Genomic DNA, 24,691 nt, shown 5'->3' with positions numbered 1-24,691 from the left:
TTAAAAAATAAAAAATATCTATGTTTATCACTTCATTGACCATTTTTTTCATGTGATTATCCAGTATAATCTGGACATCAATTTTTAGTGTTATCTGAGAAGGAACCATGTCCTTTTTTTGGTACTTCAACGTTTTAAGACTCATTCAATCGATGACAAAGCTGGAAATGATGTTCAAGATCATATGGTGGACAATGAAATGAGGCCTAGAGAATGACTTGTGGTAAATATATGGCAGAGTCAGAAAATATGATAATTTAATAAAATAGAAAGTATGTAAGAGCTCTTAATTTTTAATCTACTATTTTTATTACATAAAATTGCTTGAAAACTGGTGGATGATTTGTAGCTCAATTGTCTCATGGTGTATCTGAATGTTATTTGTGGTTCTTAGATGTAAAAGTGCCTGCACCAACTCAGCTCAGGCTGGGTTCGCCTCCCTTTTCTCCCCTGAAACTTTCCAACAGGCAAAGTAAGATGGAGGAGCTAACTCTTTTCTTTGACTAATAAATTATATGATAATCTTATCTCAAAAACTGGCTAACACAATTGGACTGACTACTGATGAATCATGTACTTTTATCTAAAAGTTTCCTTCTCTCAAAACTTTTAAAAAAGATCATTGGCTTGGGGTGTCTGGGTGGCTCAGTCGGTTAAGCCGCTGACTTCAGCTCAGGTCATGATCCCGGGGTCCTGGGATGGAGCCCCACATCTGGCTCCCTGCTCCGCGGGGGGTCTACTTCTAACTCCCTCTGCCTGCCACTCCCCCTGCTTGAGGTCTCTCTCTCTCTCTCTGTTGAACAAATAAATAAAATCTTTAAAATAAAATAAAAGAAAAGAAAAAGATCATTGGCTTAAAAATAGATTTCACATGATCAAAATTTAGATGTAGCAATGAAATAAATCTTAGAGGAGGTGTAGAATTCCTTTGACAAATTATTTTTCTTTGCTATCCATTGCAGCCATGCCAGCAATACTGGTTTTATTTTAAACATTAACTGTACAAGCAATTTTCTGCACCTGTAAAAATGGTGCCAGGATTCAAGGTTTCGGCTTGTGCAATATTTTCATTTTGTTATTGAAAATGTGGGAAGTCCTAGCTTAGTTCCTCTGTCCTTTGGAAGGGTAAAAAATGTTAATGGAAGAAAATTATTTAGTTCTCTATTTCAAGATCAATTTTATTTTATTTATTTTATTTATTTATTTGAGAGAGAGAATGAGAGAGAGCACATGAAAGGGGGGAGGGTCAGAGGGAGAAGCAGACCCCCCGCTGAGCAGGGAGCCCGACGCGCCCAAGATCAATTTTATAGCAAATTTGCCTACCAGATTTACGGTGTTTTATTTTCAGTGATAAGAAAGAAAGGCATCTAAAACAATATAATTATTATATTCAGAAATAACTTTTGGCGTTATCCTTTATTGTCATCACATGATTTTGAACTGCTGGCCCACTATAACTCAGCAAAAGAATGAAGATAATTTATATATACCCACACTCTCAAATTAGTTTCTTTAGAAGGAAGTGACGGTATCATTTGTGAAATAAAAACCACCAGTGTTATTACATCTCATTGGAAACCTCTGTTTACCTCTATAGATGTTTCAAATAAAGAATTTCTTAAATTAAACTAAACATAATGTAACTAATAAAACTGAATTGTCAGTCGGAAGGTATTTGCCATCTCTCTTCTAGGCAAAGTAGGTTCCTAAATTTTAATACCAAATGCATTGACGTTTTTAGATAAATATAATCACGATTAAACAACGTCATTTGATGTTAGATGGACCAAGTTACTTAAAAATTATCAAAAACAACATGAGCAAGGACTCCCCCATCAAAAGTTCTAGGTATTAGTAATGAGTTCTATTTATACATGTTTTCTGTACATGAGTTTATTCAATTACTTAATTTAGGTAACTTTAAGCTTCAGTGAGCATTAATTAAATGTAATTGTGTATGGCCAGTAAACTGAAGACAAGTGTAATTTACATTTTTGAAAAATTTTAGCTTGCTTTTAAATTTTGAAATTAATGAGTCCTGACTTGCATAATATATATTTAGTAACTATCCTACTTTAACTTTCATATACTAATCAAATCAGACTAGGAGTACAAGATAAGCTATTATGTTATGGTTTAACATAAACTACCAGCAGCATTAGCCTAACATAATATATGCATTAATTATTTTGTTGTTAATCATCATTAATATCATCTTTTCCTTGCCCATTTAGCAACACATGTCTACTGTTCTGTTTTACAATTTTAATTTTTCATGTGTACTAAGAACTTGATACACGGCGCACAAGTCTTAACAATATATTAGAATAAACTAGAGGGTTATTTTCAGCTGTCTACTGTGCATATAAGGTGATATGCCAGTTGGACAAGAGTCAGGCATATTTTGTCTCCAAAATCTTGTTTCGTTTAACCCAAGAGAATTATAATGTATAAATTAAAGAAATTTTTGTAGTATTTCATTTTATATTTTTTTAAAATCATGCATTAAATGCAAACAATAAGATTATTGGCTTTATAATAAAACATAATACTAGAGTATAGGCATGATGTTTTTGTCAATGGGTGATTTCATATATATTATATGTGTATAGTTTGTTTCCATTTAAAAAAAGCAAACTGCTTAAGTAGTAGTAAGTTAAATTGTGATAAATTTCTACTTTGCCTTCGTGCACCAAAATAAACCATACTTTAAAAAAGTTTGTCAATATCCTTTAAAAGAAAAGAAGCATGCTTAAATATAAAACACAAGCTTTCTGTGAACTCTTTTGCTCTTCCTGTGAAAGACATACTTCTAAGCTGTAGCTGTACCTTTTTTATTGGCACATTTCTGAATATAAACACTTACATTTTATAGAACTCCATAGAAATGATTGGCCAAGAAAACATATAAATTATGTAAATTCTCTTAAGTTAAATTTTCTGTGGTTCGTGCCCAACATTCAGTATTCGGGTTGAGAATTAAGTGCCCTTTTCAATGATTGAGTTCCCAAATTAAATTTCCTATACCGCATGGCCAGCTTTCTAAAAATCTACATCAGAAAGTATCTATTCTAAAGGGCTCTCTATTCACCAGAACGGTTACCTTCAGGATAGCAAACTCAAAGGGCATTAGGCTGAGTAATAAGAATATTTTTGACAATGGGACTCGACGTGCATAACTGTTACACGATTCATCTCCTTCGGGTCTACATGTATTTCTGCTGAGTGGGTTGCTCCCCGTGGATCTATACAGTGGGGAGAGCAGAGGATCATACAGGAGGTATTTTAAAGCGTTCTGGTTTCATAGTGTGTGCTTGACGGACAGAATAAAATGTATTCCTCCAGCTATTCAAGCATGAGGGCAGGAGGGGTTAGATAAAAGGAGAAACAAAGGCGAGGCAGAATTAGATCCCAATAAATGCTGCAAACTTCGTGTACTTGTGCCTCGAATCCTTTTCCTTATCTCCAATTTATAAATCCATCAAAAAATCCTTATATTCTCCCCTTAGTCCCAACCCATGACAGCCCAGCCACCAAAGGGTTAGGATTCCACATACTGTCATGAATTTACACACACGCACACACACACGTGCACACACACAGATCTAAGCTGAGCCTTTGGTGCCATTGAAGAGAATTTAAGCATTTTAAGATGAAGAACTAAACTTACATTATCTGAGGTATGGTAAAAAAAATAATAAAAATTAAAAAGTGCAATGAATAAGAAAAATGAAAAAAAAATCCACCTGTTACAAATGGGCTATAAACACATTTATATTCATAAACTGCATTCAAATGGTTATGTCATTAATTAAAATAATAAAAGTAAGAAAATATGCTCAATGCAGAGGTACTTTAAAAAACAAAAAACCAAAAAACAAAAGTTAATAAAATATTTTATCTGCATCAAAATATTCTTTGGAAACCAAAAATAAAAATGTATCATGTATGTTCTTTCAGATTGAGCTGTAAAAGTCAGAAAAATACATGGTCCGCACTGTTTAACTTTCTGAAAATACCGAGTATGCACTAAGCATAAAGCAAGAGGCTTTCCACGTCTTCCAGACCTGAAGCAGTGTGCCCCCCATACTGGACAGAGAATTCCAGTTCAGTTCCTATCAGAAAACATCTTTGTTTCAGTCGCACTGAAACCCAGGACCTGACTTCGAGACAGTGTAGTCCAGATGGAGTTGGATTGAAACGTTTTTCTTTTTCAGAGCTGTAAAGACACCCCTGGAAACTCCTGAGGGCAAGGCCTGGTTTCTCACAAGGCCAAGATGAAGATTATCCAAAGCGAAACTTGAGTCTGTATTTCACGGTGTTGGGACTCTTCCGAGGGGCAGACACGGGCACCTTTGGCTTCCCAGGACTGGATGGCTTTTTCTTCTCAGGAACAGTAACCGTGAAAGAAAGTTCTGGCTGCTCTAGCTGCCTGAATCTTGGCAGAAAGTGGGTGGAGATGTGCTGGGGTTTGACCCGGGGGCTGCAGCCCCGCTTAGCTTTCCCTCTCTTGTTGAGGGCCACATACCACTCCCGGCCCGCTGGCTCAGTTCTGTGTATTGCTGAGGCATAAGTATTATAGCTGTTTTCCTGAAATCGTTCCCTGAACTTGCAATCATCTGTAAATTTGGCCTGGGGGGAGAAAAGAAGAAGAAATATAAGTGGTAATAATATTTTCAGCATGCAATAAAATGAGGTCTTTGTAATGCTGACTTCGGTTTACTATGTACTTTAGCAAAATGATATCAATGTATATAAAAAGGATAACAAGGAACTCTTAATATATTGAACTTCTGTTGTGGTTTTTAAATTACTTTGAGATTGAAGTGAAAAAAATTAACTTTTAATATTTTAAGATTTTTTTTTTCCCCTCTTAAGCCATCAAGAAAATAAATAGAACTGAATTACTACGGAACACTTGCCTGGCAAAACATGAGTTCATGTTCAGAGAAATGGGGTCATATTATTCCTTTGAAACAAGGATACATTTTTCAATGTTATCAGTGTGATTCATGGTGCTGAGAGAGGGGTAGCATATGGCCCTATTAATATTGCATGTGTTAGAGTTCTTTAGGAAAAAATATATCTTCACACAGAGATACGGGAGAGAATATTCGATGCCAAGAAGAAAAAATTACTTTTGGAGTCACTAGCAATACTTCATCCAGATCTCTCTCTGTCTCTCTCTCCCTCTGTAGACACAGACACACACACACACACACACACACACACACACACAAACACACACTCAGACAAACACAATGTCTGCCCTTGAAATGCTCCCAGAATAGTGGAAAAAGCAGACAAGTAAACACCCATCACGGTGCAACTGCATACAGGGACTTATGACAGTGCTATGCAGAGGGTACAGCAATAGCATAGAGGAAAGGAATCTAAGAGGATGGGGGTGGCCGGGCAGAGGGCAGGAAGTCGTCCCACAAAAGATGACATTGGAACTGAGTCTTCAAGTACAACAAGATTTTAGCAAGGCAGGTGACATGAGAAAGGGTTCTCAGAGGGGGAACAGTGTGTCCACAGGTCGGCATGACACTACTATAGGTAGTAACTTTCCTATAGGATGTATGGTGGAAGGAAGAAGAGGTAAGGCTGCCAAAGCTGGCCAGGAAGAGCTCTGAAGATGCTTATTTTGCCACGCTTGTGATGCTGATGATTTTCTGTTTACTGTGTACTTAGTGAAATAATATCAATGCATATAAAAATAACAGGAACTCTTAATATATTTAAATTCTGTTACTGGTTTTAAATTACTTTGATATTTCCAGGTAAACAATTAACTTTTAACAGAAGATTATGTTGAGGAATTGGGGGCGCCTGATTGGCTCAGTCAGTTAAACAGCTGCCTTCAGCTCGGGTCATGATCCCAGGCTCCTGGGATCGAGCCCCGCATCGGGCTCCCTGCTCCGCGGGAAGCCTGCTTCTCCCTCTCACTCTGCCCCCTGCTTGTGCTCTCTCTCTCTCTGACAAATAAATAAATCTTTTTAAAAAAAGATTATATTGAGGAATTAAAGGGAAGTGTATGGGGGAAGAGCATGAGCATAAAGTCAGACCTCAGATCAAATACCAATCCTGCCAATCGAGGTCTTAGCTTTAGGCTCCTTATCCACAGTACTTATTCATAGGGCTATTGTGAGTACCAAAGTATTTTTCTAGGGAAAAGATGGGTAGCTTTCATCAAATGCAAAAGAGGCCAAGAGTCCCCAAGAGTAATAATTCCTGTCCTAGACCAGACCACCACGTTTCATAGTATCGGTGAGCACCATTATCTGGAATTCCTGGGTTTGCCAATACCAAATATGTTGATGTCTATGGAGAAGAACACTACTTATGAGATACCCTTTTCATATCAGACCAAGAGGTACTATAATGGAAGTAAGAGTTCTTTTTTTTCTTGCTTTTTCTAATAGTGCCAAGCTTTTCTCTGCACAACACTGTCATCTGAAAGTCAGAACACCGCAAGACAATCTACATAGATCTACTGTTGATGGTCACATGAATTTTTTGACTTGTGCAAAGTACTGACAATATTGGAAGGCAACCAATTTCAGAGCGCTTCCAACAGCACATTGACGTCATGTATGACAGTTTACCCAGGTTATTTACATTCAAGCATAGTTCAATCAATAAGGCTCTTTATTTGAAGGCTAGCAAGTTATATATCTAGAATTTCCACAAGTCTACTGGTGATTCCCCGGATTTGATCTCTAGCAGCTGGAAGCAGGTGTTTTAAAGAACCACCACCTATGGCATTCCTCTCATCCTGTCATACCCTACCAGCCTAAGTCTAGGCCAAGGTCGCTGTGCCGATGTCACTATAGAAGAGTACACATTTACTGTTCCTATTTTTTTTTTAAGATTTTATTTATTTATTTGACAGAGAGAGACACAGCGAGAGAGGGAACACAAGCAGGGGGAGTGGGAGAGGGAGAAGCAGGCTTCCCGCGGAGCAGGGAGCCCGATGTGGGGCTCGATCCCAGGACCCTGGGGTCATGACCTGAGCCGAGGGCAGACACCCAACAACTGAGCCACCCAGGTGCCCCCCTATTTTTTATTAAAAAGACTTTCTCACAAGTCAAATGTAGATTTTTTTTGTAGTTGCTTAGCTTTTAAAAGACTTAAATGCTCTCCCATTTCATTAGATAATCCTAAAGTTTTATTTTAAAATAAAAGCTATAGCCATCTGTAATGTTTTCTGCTGCATAAAAGGATGAGCATTTTAGAAAGATATATGGGGTTTCATCAACGAGAGTAGCAGGTATGTTTCTCTGCCTCATATTTTTTTCTTCAAATGTACTTGAAAAACATTTTTAAAAGTATATACATTATACCTTGACCTGACTTCTACTCTTGTTTGGCAAAAATCCATTTTCCTGAAAAAGGATAGCAGTGATTGCTTTATTCAATTTTGACAGGTTTTTTAAATGTACTGTATTATTTAACCTTTTCTTTACTCACATACACACACACACACACACACCATGGTGAATTAAACCTATAGCAATTCCATCTTAGATTCTTCATATGGGTGAAAGCCCACCAACTCTACCTGCTATAATTATTCCATCTAAAACCTTTCTCTTCTCCTCCTTAAGACTGATGTTCTTAAGCTCTTTCTTAAGAGGAAAGAAGGCTCTTTGGGCTCTAGATTTTTCAAGAGTCCGCTAACTGTCACCTGGGGCAGAGGTGCCCAGAACCTAAGGACCCACACACTACGTGAAGCCCTGTAGCCCTTCCAGCTCCCACATTAGAATAGGAGTAAAGGCAGTCAGACTGTTTTGGCTTTCTTAATTGACTTCTAAATTAATGTTTTGTCTGAAAATTCTTCCAGCTGTGATGGAACAGAACCATTTGAAACAAACATTTCAATGAATTTTTTCATCAGGAGATCTAGTTTCTTCTTGAGGAACTGATTGCCTCTGTCACTACTCCTGGCCTTGTTCAGACAAGATGGTGACCCTAAGCATGAATTTCTGTCCCTGATATCATGCATGAACCATTTTTATAGCAGAGAGTCAGTAAGCAATATAGGTCTTAGCTACAGGTATTTCAATATATATACGTTTACCATTACACCATTTTGGATGATAAATTTTCCAGGCTTCTTTTAATTTTTTAAATCTCCTTTGAATTATAAGAAGTCCTTTGGCAAAACACATACTTTTTAAATAATAGGACTACATTATTTTCCTAGAAAAAGTGAAGTTGCCAGAAAGACTTTTTCTACAGTTAAGGTGTGAAGTAGAGAGGTGAATGAAATTTCCAAATAAGCTACTGAATTCTGGACCCCCATCACCGCATCGTGCTAGCACCATCAGCCATTACAAGACCAAATGCGAAAATGTTCCTAAAGAATCCATATCTTTGTTCCAAATTCATTTTTTACGAGTCTATTCAACAGATGCTTATTGACTATGTACCACATGTCAGGCACTGTACTAGCTGTCACTTTTCCAATGAGGAACAATACAGACATGTCTGGTCCATGCTCTTTGTTGAGTTAAATTATATGTTTTCCTCCTTAATTTCTCCTTGATCTTGTGCATGTAAAAACAAGGTACATTCAACACACCATAATTGCAAAATTACAATGAAATGTTTGGCTAATTTTTATGTAATTTAATACAATCCTAATGCAATTTAATATAGTCTTAATGGACAAAACAAATGAAACTATTTTTTGCCTGAATAGCCTAATTCTTCAGAGGAAGGGAAAGAGCGCAATTAAGGAAAACAAGAAATTTTTGATTAGAACGACGTTGTGCCTTGATTCTACTCATCTCTTCCCACAGTGAGAACACACAATGGATGTTTAGAAGAAAGGTCAAATTCAGTTCAAAGAAAGTAAAACTTTGATTAACTGGGATATTTTAGAAAAGACTAATTCTGCTTAATTGAAATCTGAGGGTCAAGTAAGCCAAACAGAAAATTCTGAAATGTTATTTTTTAAAAGCTTTCTAAAACCTCTTAACATAGTTTTGTTCCTTCATAAATATCCTGTTGTATCATGATTGAGGATCTTGCAGTGAATGAGTTGAGGCCATGCAAACAAGCACCAGTTCTCACTTCGTGCAACGACAGAAGTACATGTGCAGTATACGGAAGGTGAATGGAGAAAGGAGTGAACTTGGACCACCACCGGTATAATCTTTGGAGTTTGTGGGGTACTTAATCAATTTTAGTTCTTTATTTCACTTTGATTTCTTTGATTTGCTTCCCTCTTTTGAAAAGCCTTGTGAAGAAATAATTAACCAAATACAAATAATTAGAATGTTATTATGGGCTGGAATATTATTAAATAATTAAAATATTATTATAGACTATAATAAAAACAATTATAAACCAAATTGTACTTTAAGCAAAGTTCCCTTGCTGCATGCATCCCTGCTTCTGGTTCCCCTACCTCCTTTTAGTGCTTCTTGGGCTCCATCCCTATTCCCACATATGGGGCTGTCCTGGCCAGGTGCCCTTAGCCTAGGCCATTTTGTGTGGTTGTGCTGAATGTTCCCTGACCAAAGGCGCCCACCTCTGGTGGTGATTAAAGGCTAAAAGGTAGACCCTGTTCCAATTGCTTCCACGCAGAGTACCCCAGCACAGGGCAGCGCACACCCAAAGGGCTGCCTTTTACTCTTGACTACAAAGGCTTCTTAGAGGTCAGCTGGGGCCATACTATGCTATCTCCAGGGCATAGCCTACTTCCTGCTTGGCACTGAACATCTGTCCATTCTATATCTCGGTTCTTCATCCTGAGTGACCAAGGGAATATACAAGTTGGATTTAATAATAAACCAACCTGACATAATGTAATGAAGAATACCCACCACAGGACTTCTCCCCCTCCAAACTTTATGAATTGACTTAAAATTACTCCAGGAGCCAGTTCAAAATGCAGAATCCCGAGGCCATATCTCCAGAGGTTGTGTTTTAGTAAATCTAAGGTGAGACCCTGGAATTGCATCATTAACCAGCGTCCTGTGTGATTTGATGCAGGTGAGGTAAGAGTTTTCACTCTGATGCTCTTAATAACTCAAAAAGCTGAGCTATCAAGGGCTCTTATGTGCCAGGGGGCTTTACATCTCTTATTTCACCCTCACAATAATCCCGTGATGAGCAGGATGCTATTACCTAATTCTCCGGTCAGAGAAGTAAAGAAAACAATTCACTAAAGCCCCATGTTTACCAAGTGCCAGGGTAGGCACCTGTGACTTCAAGCTCCAATCTTCCAACTCCTAGATTCCAGCTTCTTAACACCACACAAACCCAAGGGCATCTCCTAGACTTCCGTCTAGTCCTACCTGTCTTAAAGTTGCTCCATGTTAAAATACTGATGAAAAACAATGCCATTCCCCAAACCATTGCAGAAATAGAACACCATCTCTCGCTTTTGGCTGAAATGGATCTCTGAAGCTACAAGTCAATTCATCACACCCAGATTTCCTCAATAAAAGAGGCTCCCTAGCTAGAGTCACACAGTGTGAAATCAAGGGAAAAACTGGCATTTACTGCAAAGGCAGAGCCCTGAGCCCATTTTTGAGCTTGAATTACTGGACATTTGGTTTTACTATGTAAATTGAAAGCCCTTAGAGGGCAAGGGGAGTTTCTATTCAAATGCCTTTATAGAGCTCATGGTCTTGACTGGGAGAGTGGAATGCTTAATAGGTTATTTTTTTTTCATGATGATGCTAACTATTGCCCAAGCCTCCATTTCCCCTTTCAGTAAACATGCCGAGCTCTTGGGGCTGCTGACTCCTCCTCACACTGCCCCCAGCGAAGGAAGTCCAGTCCAGACTCCCATCCCGGGCAAGCCAGCTGGCATCCTCTGAAACCAGGAAAGGAAGATGTTCTAGTCCTTGCTTAGGTCTGATCAAGCACACATTCCATGCCTGTTTCGTAAACTCTGCAATTAGCTTTCCTTCCAAACATGATCCCCTAAAACCCTGAGAAACAAAAATAATTCTACCACATGCTTCTCTCTGGACCTTTAAAACAGGCTAAAATGTTTTTTCCCCAATAAGCAATGCGCTATCATGCATACTTTATGAAAAGGCTGGAAAAAAACATGATAACCATCTTTTCCAGGATTTCCGTTTTCTTTAGGGAAAAAACAAGATGCAACAGGGCTCTAAAAGAATTATGAGATTATGATCGTAAGAAATCCTTGTCTCTTAAGAGCTTGAGCCTGAGAATTTTGCTTTCCCAAATTTAGGTTCTTTGAAAAAAGGAAAACTCTGGAGATAAGGGGCTACTGTGGACACAAAAAATTTGGACCTAAAGAAAAAAAGGTCAATGATAAATAGGATTGGGCGCTGGTCTAAATATCTGAGGGGTCACAGCTGCCTGACCCCCAAAGCAGAAAGCCTTTTCTGAGAAAGGAGACAGGATCATCATACAGCTGCCTCAGAGCAAATTAAGGAAGATCTTTTTTAAATTAAATACTGAATACTGGGCGCCTGGGTGGCTTAGTTGGTTAAGTGTCTGCCTTTGGCTCAGGTCATGATCCCAGGGTCCTGGGATCGAGTCCCGCATCGGGCTCCCTGCTCTGCATAAAGTCTGCTTCTCCCTCCTCCCCACTGCTTGTGTGCTCATGCTCTCTCTCAAATAAATACATTTAAAAAAAATCTTTAAATGCCGAATACTTTCCAGGCACTGTTCTAAGTCTTTTATATGTATTATCTCATTTAAACTGCTCAACTATCACAATAGATTGTTACTTTAGTTTTCCTCCTTTTACAGCTGATAAAACCACAGAAGAGAAAGATTAGGTAAAATGACTAGGTTTAATTCAACTAGAATGACACAATCTAACTGGTCCTACATCTGGACCCACCTCAGATAAATCTAGAATGGCTCTCTATGGGGATTTTGATAGAGATAATAAACCTGAGGAGAGAGCAGGAACAGAGTGAGGAAGGAACAGGAGCAGACAAGCAGGCAGAGAGACAGAGACAGAAAGAGAAGCGAGCTCATTTCCACAAGTACCTCAGCCTAGAATGAGCTGAGAAGGAGAGTGGAGGTCACAGCGAAAGCTCTGACTAACCCTCACGGCTCTTGGGGAGGCAGACATCTACTCCCACCCTCAATGATTCCTAGCACATCTTGAAAAGGAGAAGACCAGGCACCTTCATCCTTGTAAAGAATGCTGAAAAAACCTGCATGGTAGGAATCTGGCTGCACTGTGTATTTGGAGTATACTCGTAAAGATTTTAAGGAGAGCTGCATGTAGGTTGCGACGAGTGTGTAGGTTGAATGAGTGCAGGAAGAAGTGCCCACAGAGATGATTGAAGTTCAAACAAAATTTCTCTTACCGAATTAACAAACTTAGCACAAGAAAAACAACAGCACAAATATTGCCTAAGTGTAACCCGTTCTCGGCTCTTTTTTGTCTGCCATCTTTGTGTCTGCTGATAGTGAAGCATTTTCTAAATGAAAAATTTCAGTGAACAAAACAGAGGTCTCTTCTGCTTTGAAAATTCATCCCGAGAGGCATTCCCTATGCAACACATCATCACATTAAATGACCAACCTGTGTAAAACTCTGTGATAAGTTCTGCGGCGAACACATCCCCTCTGCTTCTCTGGACTTTAAAGTCAAATACTAGAGACACAGAAATAGATAGGGGAAAAAAGAGTCCAAAGAGAGCGTGGGTAAGGGGGTGCACAGCACAAGCAAAATATCGTAAGGATGCACCACAATATTTATTCTTTACCATGTAATATGAAAATACTATTAAACTCTGTGATTATTAATTCCTATAAAACAATAGGTGAAAACAATGTAATTGGTTCCAAACAAAACTTAGTATCTTCTTTCAACTAGCTTTTACCTACAAAGCAGTATAGCATTTACAGAGAAAGAAAGTTTTAAAAGGATGGTTCTGGTTCACTCCCTTGTTACTGCGTTAACTTAGGAAATGATTTAACATTGCTAAGACTCTGTCCTCACCTGATCATGTGATGACATAATGTGAGTAAAAGAGTTTTTAAACAACTATGCAAATACATTGTCTGTGCCTAGCAACTAATTTTTAATATTCTAACTGTTACTGTGAAAACTAAGTTGAAAATCTACAATTATCCATGAATATTTCTCAGTACAGTATGGGCATTACTTTCTCCAGAATTATATGAATGCTATACATTTTTGGTTCATATTTACTTTATAGATAAAACCTGAAAGTACTCTATTAATTTAAAATTTTTACCAGTTTTGTTGAGATATAATTGACATATAACATTGTGTAAGTTTAAGATGTACAACATGATTTATACATATACACATATATATAGATAGCAAAATGATTATAAAGTACTCTTTAAATGTCTCTGCACAGTTATTAATTTAAAGCAGCTCACGAATTACACATTTAATCCTAAAAATATAAAGGTTTTTTAGCCTTTTTAGTGACAATGCAATTTTGTGAAAATCAAAACTAAATCAAATAATTATATCTAAAGTTACAAGAACAATTTTCAATGTGTTTAACTAGAAGAAAACAAGAAAGAAACCATCTGGGCATAAAACTGATAATTGCTAGGATTAATACTATTTCTAAATTCAACTTCCTTAAAAATAAATCACTTTATAATTTAATTAGGTTTCCATCTAGAGAAAAAGTGCTAATAAAAGCTCAGATAAGAGAAAGTGGGATTGGACAATTGGTTTAAAAAGAATCCACATAATCGTAGGGCTTAATTTTTTATCTACAATTCAGCTCAAAGTCATTAGAATGACTTTTATATCAAAGAGCTTCAGTGAGTGACAAGAGCAAGACTTGCTTTGTACTGTTTAAAAGTCATTATTCCATGAAATAACTTTAGCCTGCCAAGATGAGAAAGAATAACAGATGCTGTTTTTGCATTATCTGCATTATTTCAGCCAGCCATCCTTAGACATTTGGGTCAAATTTCTGGAAATTCGTTACTTGTGTTTGACAGGGGAATCATGTATCCTCACCTCTCGGTATGACCTTTCTAATTGGCATCCATTTGTAATAGTCTGAGTTCTGCGGCAATTATCCTTAAGCTGGTCCAAGTTTAGTCTATTTTTTGCATGTACAAGAGCACAAATCAGAACAATTTAAAAGTTAAGGTGCTCACCCAAAACAAACCAATAAGAGAAAGTTTCTTTACATGCACTGCACTTTATTATGATGCTTAGATTCTGAAAGTGTTTCAATTTTTTACAACCTTAGACTGGGGAAAAGCTATTGTGTTCAGATGTCTTTGATCATTGTCTTCTATTCTGCATGTGGATTTTTAAAAATCAAATATTTTTTTTTGATTAAATGGCATGTCCATGAGAGACTAATGGACTCTGGGAAACAAACTGAGGGTTTCAGAGGGGAGGGGGGCGGGGGGATGGATTAGCCCGGTGATGGGTATTAAGGAGGGCACGTACTGCATGGAGCACTGGGTGTTATACGCAAACAATGAATCGTGGATCACCACATCAAAAACTAACGATGTATTGTATGGTGACTAACGTAACATAATAAAATAAAATTTTAAAAAATGGCATGTCCTACTTGTGCACAGTGATGCAGAACTTTACCCCTTAAAATAATCAAAGAGCAATTACTTTATGAAAACTATATTATAGCTTGCTAGATTACAATAACCAACTCAGAAGATGAAGTAGGTAAATCTTTTCATAATTCTTGTAATCGGTGATTAAAGACGTTAGCAAAGGTTTTTCTTTTATCTCAATCCACTGAGATTTCTATTATATTTAGCTTACTGTATAATAATAGACAGTATTTATTGAGCACTTACAATGTACCAAATACTGTTTTTAAAAATTTTAAATGTATTATCTCATTTAATCCTCAAGTAACTGTAGAGATAGCTTGAATTCTGCTACCCCCTCCAAGAGGTATTAACAAGTCACTTTTAGAAAAAGGAAAATTGAAATTCTTACACATTGAAACAAGTGAAACTCTCAATGAATTTTTTAAAGAACTGTAAGTAAACATCATAAATAATAGTAAGCTTCAATTGATTACACTCTTAATTAAAATTTCCTATATACTTCAAAAACCAGAAAAGTGGTATTTCTCCAATTCATTTAGTAAAAATTAAAGAGAATACAAAGTAAAGGACTAATGTTATATAATAATTGCTTTGTAAAAATGATATAATGTGACAAATCTTAGTACACTGCAGAAAAAACATAAATCACTTTTAAGTGCTGTGCCTATGTACTAATATAAGTAAATCAAATCTGTGAGTAGAAAAACCAACCTAGACATATCTTATTATCTTTAAAATGTTTTAATGCTTCCCAAGTAGTGAGCATTTTCAGAAAAAAACACAGAAATCTATAATTTGTAAATTGATTATAAAAGTGGCTTGCAGAAATTTTTGAGTGCACAATTAGTCTTTGTAATTTTAAGAAGTATTGTTTTTGATGCCACAAAAATACAAAATGAGAGTCCTCAAATGGATAAATTAAATTTCTCTCAGGAAGATCAAAGTCTTCTCATTATTGGTTTCTCCCCGTACTTATTGATGTGAAAATATGTTGTATTACTTAGACCTAATTTTTGACGTCACGCATGGCTTGTAGAACCAAATAAGAACTTGATCTACTAAATATGCACACACAATCCCCATAAATATGTGCATTTTAACTGTTATGCAGCATTATCATTTCCATACTTTCCCTCAGTTGAGCCAATTTTAAGAAATAAGTAAGGGCGATCACTTTGAGAGCGTGACTTTCAAATGCGTTCATCCTTAAACATTTTTTGTGGATTCTATATTATCTTTTCAAGTAAATTGAATGTGAAAACGATTACTTACAAAGACATCTTGGTTAGAAGTACATACAATTTAGCAAAATTACATCCTTTGAGCAAATTTTTCATCTACCAACGTGGAAAATCACTTCACTCCATTCTACAAATGTAAAATCTCCATAAGACCTTTAACAAATATAAAGTGGGTCTACTTACACTTGCATGGAGTTTTCCTTTTTTTGACATCGCTAAAAATTTGTTGCTGAAAACGCCTCGAATTCCTACAATCCCCTGAGACACAGCAAATATTTCCAAAACACCTAGGATGACAGAAATCCCAAAATAAAACACAGACTCTTCCACATATCATCGTGAAGAATTAAATTTCTACACAGACTCTTTTCATTCTTCGTAGCTGTGATTAAAAAAAAAAAAAAGAACGGTACTTAACATCCTTATTTTTCATGGCATTCATCATGTTAGAAAAAGGGAAGCCCGGCCGTGCAAGTGTTCACTTCAAAGAACAAATTGTAAGATTCAAAAATTTATGTCTGGCTCATTCGTAATCCTTTTTTTTTTCTTACAAATAAGTCGCTTTTCGTAAGCGACGTTCAACAATAGAATCTTCTCAAGCTGTAAAGGAATCGAAAAGAGTTTCTTTAAACGTTTTTCAAAATAATTCTCATCCACTGTTTTCTATCCGAGATAATGCACTGCTTTTAATGTTAAATCTCGTAAAGTCTGGCCCAAGACTAGTATAAACCACTGAAAGCCAGAGATAAATTCTACTTATTTACATGAAATAAATCCCTCTTCTCAAATTATAATAACTAGACAAGGACAAATCAATATATACCATATTCAATCATTCAGTGAGTAGTTCATTTAAAGACTACACATAAAAAGATGTTGAAAGCATTATAAATAATTTGGGATTATTGGCTCAATGAGTGTTTAATGCATTATGGTTTGAGACATCTTGCATTTTAAATGGCTTTTCTGGAAAAAAATATTTAATGAGGTATTTTATTACATTACTGTTTATATTTAGTATTTCATAGTCAGCCTTATTAAGTCAATGCCCCTCTGTCTCCTATAATAATTTGAAAGTGCACATCAACTGCGTTAAGAGAATCACATACCACAGTTCATAAGAGTATTTTAAGAAGACGAAATTCATAGGCTGTATATAATTGGAATGCCTGCCTGTTTATCATAAATTCATATATAATGTTATACGAACATGAGAAAAGCATAGTACTTTCTGTTAATTGCCTACATCAAATTGCAAAAAAATAGGTGGGGGAGGACAAAATAATATATTTCACTAGAGCTAAAAAGGGACCTATTCTAGAAAGAAAGGAAGGAAAGAAGAAAGGATGGGAGAAGGAAAGAAAATCTCAACCTTTCAATCTATATTATTCTGAATATACATACTAATTAGGATATCTCAACCATATTCTGCTGAATAGAGAAATTTACCAGAAATTAAAAAAAAAATTGTAACCTCCCCTTGCAGTATTTGAAGTACATGTAAAATTATTCAATTTACCAAAAAGGCAATACTGTGGATACATATATATGATAAATACAAATACATATATATATGAATATATTAAGCACTTTTTTGCACAATGTGAGTTAATACCTATAGTTGTAGCAAATGCTGCTGCTTATTTATTCAACTTGATTTCTTAAAAACACTTGAGCAGAAAGCTCATGGGGGGGGGAAGGGGTAGCCGAAGAACTATTGTCTTTGTTATAAGCATATTTAGTCCAGAGTAAATAAAACCAGGAAACTGTCACTACCACTTTATTAGTGGATGTTTCCTGAAAACAAAACAAAAAACTATTTGAAAGGAACTACTTTTGCTTTTAGGAAGAAACTCCTAAAGAAACTGTCGTCTCATAAGTTATTTTCTTCAGAATGTTTTCAAAATGCTCTTTTCAATAGATTTGGCTGTACAAATTATTTGACTGTGATGCACACCCAAGGATTTAGAAGCATTACCATTTTATCGAATAGTGACAAAGCACGCAGAATGCTTTGTAAAGTTAGATACAATACACCAGGTAATATGCTATGATAATTTTATTAATAAAGCATTACTAGAACATGATACAAAGTTATATTTCTATCACAATTACAGAATGATATTCAAAACAGCATTAATGATTTTAGATATTTGGAAGATGGGGAAGTAATTGTGAATGCTGCGTAAATGCGTTAAAAAACGAGACATAGAAACATGAGAAATTGTCTATGTGTGGAACGAGAGACTTGAAAGGGACAGTATGGATTGGTAGAAGAGGAGAGTTAGTTGTGTTTTCCCCCAATTTACTCATGGTTCTACACTGTTAGTGTTTTTATTCGATTCTTTGGCAGATTACTTGGTTTTGTAAATGCAAACCTGTGTGTTAGTGAAAAAAATACAAGGTAGCCTAAAAGATAAAATTCTTATTAAATATATCTGTTTACAGGTTAACATTTGAGAGGTCAAGACAAAGTCTCTAGAAATATTTGTTTAATGGGCGCACTGCTTTGCCTATGTAAACTATAGCTTCTGACAAGTAACGTATTCTATTTTTAGAAAAACCCATTTTGAGTCAGTTGTTTCCTAACACACTATATGTACATTCTGTGTATATATGTTATGTAAAATTTGCATCATAACAAATTACATGGGGAAGATAAATAATATATGTAAAGGGTTATTATTTTATTACATACTGCTTGGTTTCTTTTCTTGCAAGTTCCAGTGTAAAAATGATATACTGCCTGGGAATAAATGGATTTTATAATTTTTAAAAAATTTTATTTAATTGAAAGCTTAAAAATATACTTTTATTACATATATTATTCTATTTAAAAGTATGAAGAATGCAGGAAAGATAAAGATGAGATCAGATGAAATAATTATTTTTTCACATCGGCAACTTTGGCATGATCTTCTAAATCTTCATGTAATTATGATGTAATATTGAGAACGGTATTAAGATCATAATTTCCAATGTAATTCAACAGTAATTTCACAAGTCTTTTTTACTAGAATGTTGGAGCAGATTCTACAATTCAACTCTCTGACCTCATCTCCAAGAGATCGCACAATTATTGATTTTACTATGCCAAATCTCAGCAATGCACTAAAGAATTCTATATAATATTTTAAATCCACATGCATTAAATCACACATATATAAATCTCAGAAAACATTTCTCTAAAACTAAATTTTTCTCAATTTCAGTTATTTCCTGACTCTTAGTAGAGTCGAGAATAATTAATTTTATGAGAATTTACAGTTCACATTATGGATGCCAAGATGGTATCCCTAAGCAAAATTGTGGAAGGCCAAGTGTATCTCACAGATCAGATAGTCAATGAAATGTCTGTTAAACTGGATTGTTTTCTTTGACCTTCTCACTACCTCTCTTCCCTTTTTCAGGACACCCCATGTGCACACATGTATGGACACACGTTTACTCTCCAGCGATTTTGGCCTTCTGCTTGGGGAGTCAGGCAGGGTAATTATTTCCCATTAGAGTGCTGATGACAATGTGTTATCTTTCCTAGGGTGTTAACATGTAAGAGGATCAAAAGAAAAAAGCAGTGCTTAACAGAAAAAAACCTATTTTCTCTTGGTGGAATTTGGGGGTTGACATCTAGATTGAAGGAGGCAAGAATTTATACACACATTGTTTAATCTACCTCCTTACAAGCATAGGCATGCATTACAAAGTAAGTTTATTTCAGTAAGAAAATATATGTCTAGATTTTTTTACCTTAGTCCTCTCCAGATTTTTTAATACAACAGGACTCTATTAATGATGGTTGATAAAATCATGTAGACTTTTCCCTTTTCTCTTTTCTTAGTGAATGACATAATAGACACAGATATCCCATGTATTCAGAAGCCTTCAACAGCTCATCTGAAAATCCTCAAAGAAAAATAATTTGAAACTGAAGTTTCTCTACTTGCGTTCACACAGCAACAGATATGCTACATCACTATCAAATCCGAGGCTTGAAATACCCAGCTTAGCAGTTTTCAGTGATTAAATAAGTAACAGAAATCTTCCATTTGAGTTTTTCTATTCAGTAGATACAGATTCTGATTTAGCTAGGCTTGGGGGACTATTTAAAAGGTTGACTCTACGTGACACAAAAATTGATAGTGAATTTTCAGATTTTTAAAAATTAGTAAAATTGAGGGTTTTGTTTGGTCAGAATATATGATTGGAATTTTCATATTTTATGTGAACACTTTGGCCTTGTGCAGCCACAGCCTTCAACTTTTGCTCCCTGAATTGATAATTACTTGACTGCCTATTCTTCAACGGCCCGACATAAGTCAACAGAAGCACTGAAGCTGAACTTGAAAGCGTACACACTAAAGCAAAACTTCTTTTTCTATTCAACAGTTAGATTATATCATCTGGGTTTTCTTGCCCGTCTTTCTTCACCCTTCCCTAGTATTTCTTCATAATAAGAGTATATCTGCAATGCGCTTTTTTTTTTTCTGTCTCCAAACTTGGGATAACTACTGTATAAGTGAAGCTAAGAACACAGTAAGTGGTATGCTTTAAGTAAATTGTGTTTCAAAAATCTATGGCCAGAGTACACTCTGGATGGTAAAACTAGAAAATATTCAGTTTGCAGAAATGTTAATGTCAAATGATAGTTGTGAGACATATATTTATATATACGCATCCCTTCTGACAAACATTACAGAAAATTACTGAGTTTAAAAGAACCTGTTAGAAGGGAGTTTGATGGCAAAGTTTTGACTCTTTTCTGAAGTAGCATGCTATAACCAAAGAAATCTAAGTTTTTTATCATTGCTAACTTACAGACAGTAAAATGAGATGATGAGGTAAAACTGGTGTATCCTCTATGGTCCTCTCTGGTCCCAGCTCTCAGTGTCTCTTGTGAGACTTAAACAACAAATGTTTCTTTATGTACTCTAACCAACAGCCCATGACGAACACCTTAGTTTACATACATGTCAGGAAACCGTCAAGCGCTGCTTTCAAAGAGGTATATGACCACCCAACAATTAGCAGGCTTCTGTTTCTCTTTCACAGCTCTTTAGGGCAGAGGCTTATTTTAAATTTTTAAATTACATGCTTTCCCACTAAACATGACATATTTCATAAATTCTTCATCCAGTAGTGGTGGCAAAATCATAGTTAGTAGTATTGGACACTCCAGACGTCACAAAGAAGAACATCACCATGATTTAAACATTTCAGTTACAGTTTCCTCTGTGAGAAAAATCTATGGAAGGCAAAAATAAACTAAAATTCCCCCAACTCCCAAAAGTAACCAAAATATCAATCTTGATGATGTAGGTAGCCTATTATGGGTGCATGAATGAATGAATGAATGAATGAGTGAGTGAATGAGTGAATGAAGGCAAGCCATATGAAAGATACAGACTAAACTCTGAAAGGCTATTCTATACTGGAATGAATTGGGAAAAATGTTAAATCAAGGAAGTTTTGTTTAGGCTACTTAGGTGCTGTTTAGTAAACATCCCTGTTCTTTTTTACGTATCTTTCAAAGTGGATTTTAAAATAAACTGTACCTTGGAAATAGCAGATATTGGTCAATTGGTCAATTGGTGAATGTATTCTTTGTTGATCTGTTCTCATTTTCCTTCCTATGCTTTTCTAGAACTTCCCTCTGGCAAGGCCTAAGCAGCAAAAATCTTTGTCTTTTCCAAGGGAAGAGGGTGGATATATAGGGAATGAGTCTGGTATTTCAGAGATCCCTAGTACACCCAAACCCTCCCCCCTGAGATCCAACCAGCAGCCTGTTGCATGTTAACTTTGGATCCTCCCTTGGGAACACAGAAGTTACCTTGTGTTGGTGCTGATTTCCTAGATAAACTACAAGAACAGAACAGAAAAAGTTTTCCTGTAAAAGAAAGGTGGAAAGATCACTAAAAGTGCGGAATGAGCTCTGTCTGGTATCTGAGGGAGTAAAGAACTGAGTGGGGGGAAATGAGAAGGACCAATGGCAGTACTGAAGTAAATGTGACTCTCGCTGTCCCTGAAATCTCGGAAAATTCCCCTTCACCCTAACACACCTTGCCCTTTCTCACCAAAGAAGGTGAGTTGTTGGATGAGGGCGAAATGAACCTTAAAACCTAGAAACGGGCTCCTGCATGGAGCGCGTGGGAGGCTCCCGGGCTCGCAAGGGCAGACTCGAAGAGCCCTCTCTCCGGTTCAGGGCTCCAGGCCCCCTAAACACGTGTAACACGGCCAGCTGGAGCAGCACAGCTCGCAAGGCGAGTCTGGGGCACCGGCGGGCGTGGAACCGCTCCTCTTCCGGCGCGAACCGCCAGGTCTTCCACAGCCAGCCTCCTGAAAGCCGCGGGAGGAGCGTCGCCAGCCGGCCACCCCACCGACGTGCGCACCTCCAACCCTGCTTGGGAGGCGGCTGCCAGATTGCCAGACCCGCTGTGGCGCCCGCGCCCCTCCGGAGCTTGGGTAAGTAAGAAGCTCAGTGGCCCGTGGTGTTGTTGGTTTTGAAACGAAGCAAGTTAAGTACACTGACACTCGACAGCCAGGTGACCGTCCGCAGCGCAATCTCCTGGCCACGTTCCCGCTCTTCCTGAATACCTCACAGGCCCGGCTGTGGGTCTGTCTGTTGGATTAACCCCTGCTGCATGAGCGATCTGGCCCTACCGAGGAAGAGTCTCAAAGAGATCGCCCCAGTTCCGCACGCACCCCCAAATCCTCTTTCCCCTCAGCTACCTAGAGGCAGTGAGAGGAAGCAGAGGAGCGGTAGCGATGGTCTGGAAACGCAGATGGGGGTGGCAAGAGTGGGAGAAGAGAGAGAGCTAAAGAGAAAACTCAGAAAGAAAATGTAAAACTTTCTTTTAAAAAAACTTACACGATGTGCACCTGTAAGGAATTGAACGTCCTCTGAGTTTCTTCCAAAATAAAGAACTTTCCCTTAATTGTCCTTGGGGACCAAAGGTTGGCCACTTCCTAACAAGGTGCTGTCATGTTCTCAACATACTAAACGTTGCAAACCCAACTCTGAAATTAATCATTCAAATGTCCATCACGTATCTTTCTCTAAACGTGTCCAGTTTTCCAGATCACTGTCTTCTTCCAAGCAGGGGATGTCTGGTCTCCCCTAGAATATACGTATATATTCTAATGCATATAATGTGCAAATATGTATATACAATAGACACAAACACGGATACATGAATGTATAATATACATTACTCTGGGGTTTATGGTGGCAGTTGGAGGGGCGGCATGTGAGATTTGATTCTTCTAAAATAACTGTTCAGTTATGGGCAAGGAATAGGGATGCACTTTGATGCCTCTTGAAAAATGGTAGCCTCGTAAACAGAAGCAGGAGGTAAACAGAAATCAAACGAGCAGAAAGAAGATTTTTTTTTTTCTCCAGGCTCAGGCTGGAGGCTCCTCTTTGGGACCCCAGCAAACTGGAAACAAGGTCTACCTGTCTTGTGCACCAGCCTCTGGTAGCCTACACCTCAGGAATCGCCATTCCTCATACCCGCGAGAGGGGTGCGCGTGTGCGTGCCATACAGACGCATCTCCACCCAACCCGCCCGGCCGTTTCGAGGGCCAGCTGGGTCCCAGCGGCCAGGGTTCCTGAAGGTGCTCCCGTGGGCCAGGGAATAACCGCTGTCCTTCCCGAATCCCCCACTGCCCGCTTAGGACGCGCTTGGCCAGGAGAGCGAGCAACTTACTTAACATATTGGCTTCATGGGAGCCATTGACTTTGCCATCCGGGTAGATCTGCAGATGGAAACCGATGCCCACTCTGCAGTAGAGGCTGCCGGTCCGGCGCCCCGAGGGGCTCCACTGGAAACTGCTCTGCTCCAAGCCGCTTCCTTGGTTGCCCAGAGAAGCCCCGGGGGAGGAGGAGACGGAGGAAGAAGAGGAAGACGTCGTGCCACTGCTGCTCCGGCTGCTGCTGGCGCCCCCCGGGTTCCGACCGGCGGCAGCGGGTCCGGGTTGCCCTTTGGGGGCGAGGTGCTTCTCCCCTTGAGCCCAGGCGCTGAGGATTAGGTGGCTGAGGAAGAGGAGGAGGAGGAAGGACAAGCTCATTCTTCCAGCCGCGGGGTTTCTAAGTGCATCTTGTAGGGCTGGTTCTGGGCTCCGTAGCCCCCGCGCGGCTGCGTGCCTCTGGCGCTGCCCCCCTCGCCGCACCGGGTGGACATAGCCTCGGGGAAGAGAGGGAGAGAGAGAGGCCACTCGAACGGATCTCGGCTCGGGTACTGGGATATTTATAACGCCAGTGATCTCACTGCTTGGTGCACGCCTGCGAAGCTTCCCCTCACCCGCCGCTTTGTGTACTCTCTGGCCGGTGCGGGGAGGGAGCCTCGCGGTCCCGGGGGCGGGGGGTGTGGAGGAGGGAGGAGATGGGAGAGAGTGAGTGGGAGGAGAAGCCGGGAGGAGAGGCGCTGCACCCCGACGCTGGGCACGCGCAGACCAGGGCCACGCACCCCAGCAGTTCTCACGCGCCACACAGCCGGCTACCCTCCCACTAGAGCCGACGCTGCACGGAATTGAGCTGGCGCGAGCGTTTGAGTCCTCCAGGGACAGCAACCGAGATGGGGGGGTCTAAACGTGGAAATGAGTTCGCGTCCTCGCCAACCGCCGCTGCACGCCTGCGTCCCAGCAACGCACTCTTGCCCACCCAGGACCCAGTTTCCAGGGTCCCCTCCCGTCGCCCAGCAGACTCCGCAAGCACAACCCAAGCCCCGGGAATCCCTCGGGAACGAAGTCCGGCTGAGAGATTCCCAGCGCTTCAAAGTGCTTGCAGCCGGGAACCAAACCAGGATTCGCAGTCCAACTTGGGAAGCCTTTGGTGTGGCGCGGCAGGAGGAGAAGGCTCCTGTTGTTTGTTGTTGTTTCTGATTTATTAAACAGCTAAGGAGTGGGTTTAT

The 24,691-nt window shown here is 38.6% G+C and overlaps 1 protein-coding gene across 2 annotated transcripts; it reads right to left on the bottom strand.

Annotated features, from left to right (window-relative positions):
• Nucleotides 1-3,766: 3,766 nt before the first annotated feature.
• Nucleotides 3,767-24,081, bottom strand: FGF5 (fibroblast growth factor 5). Of its 2 annotated transcripts, XM_073891827.1 has the most exons (4): nt 23,489-24,081; nt 15,969-16,072; nt 12,539-12,610; nt 3,767-4,632 (listed from the first exon to the last, which is right to left on the bottom strand). In XM_073891827.1, exons 1-4 carry the CDS (start codon nt 23,847-23,849, stop codon nt 4,285-4,287), a joined length of 885 nt encoding a protein of 294 aa, XP_073747928.1. In that variant the 5' UTR covers nt 23,850-24,081; the 3' UTR covers nt 3,767-4,284. The 2 variants fall into 2 exon arrangements, with proteins under 2 accessions (XP_073747928.1, XP_025743142.1); XM_025887357.2 differs by lacking the exon at nt 12,539-12,610.
• Nucleotides 24,082-24,691: the final 610 nt, after the last annotated feature.

This window comes from Callorhinus ursinus, unplaced genomic scaffold (genome assembly GCF_003265705.2).
Source record: "Callorhinus ursinus isolate GAN/ISIS: 27379988/994484 unplaced genomic scaffold, GSC_fseal_2.0 scaffold4, whole genome shotgun sequence".
Lineage (NCBI taxonomy): Eukaryota > Metazoa > Chordata > Mammalia > Carnivora > Otariidae > Callorhinus > Callorhinus ursinus.
Note: the sequence above shows the minus strand (reverse complement) of the source record. Positions and strands in the feature narration are given on the sequence as shown.

Bases quoted from the DNA above. Each gene is read 5' to 3' on its own strand.
- FGF5 (XM_073891827.1), bottom strand. From the start codon at position 23,849: ATGAGCTTGTCCTTCCTCCTCCTCCTCTTCCTCAGCCACCTAATCCTC. The intron at 16,073-23,488 runs GTAAGTTGCTCG...CTGTCATCCTAG, and splicing joins CCATGAAGCCAATATGTTAA to GTGTTTTGGAAATATTTGCT. The intron at 12,611-15,968 runs GTAAGTAGACCC...CTGTGTCTCTAG, and splicing joins AAGGAAAACTCCATGCAAGT to TATTTGACTTTAAAGTCCAG.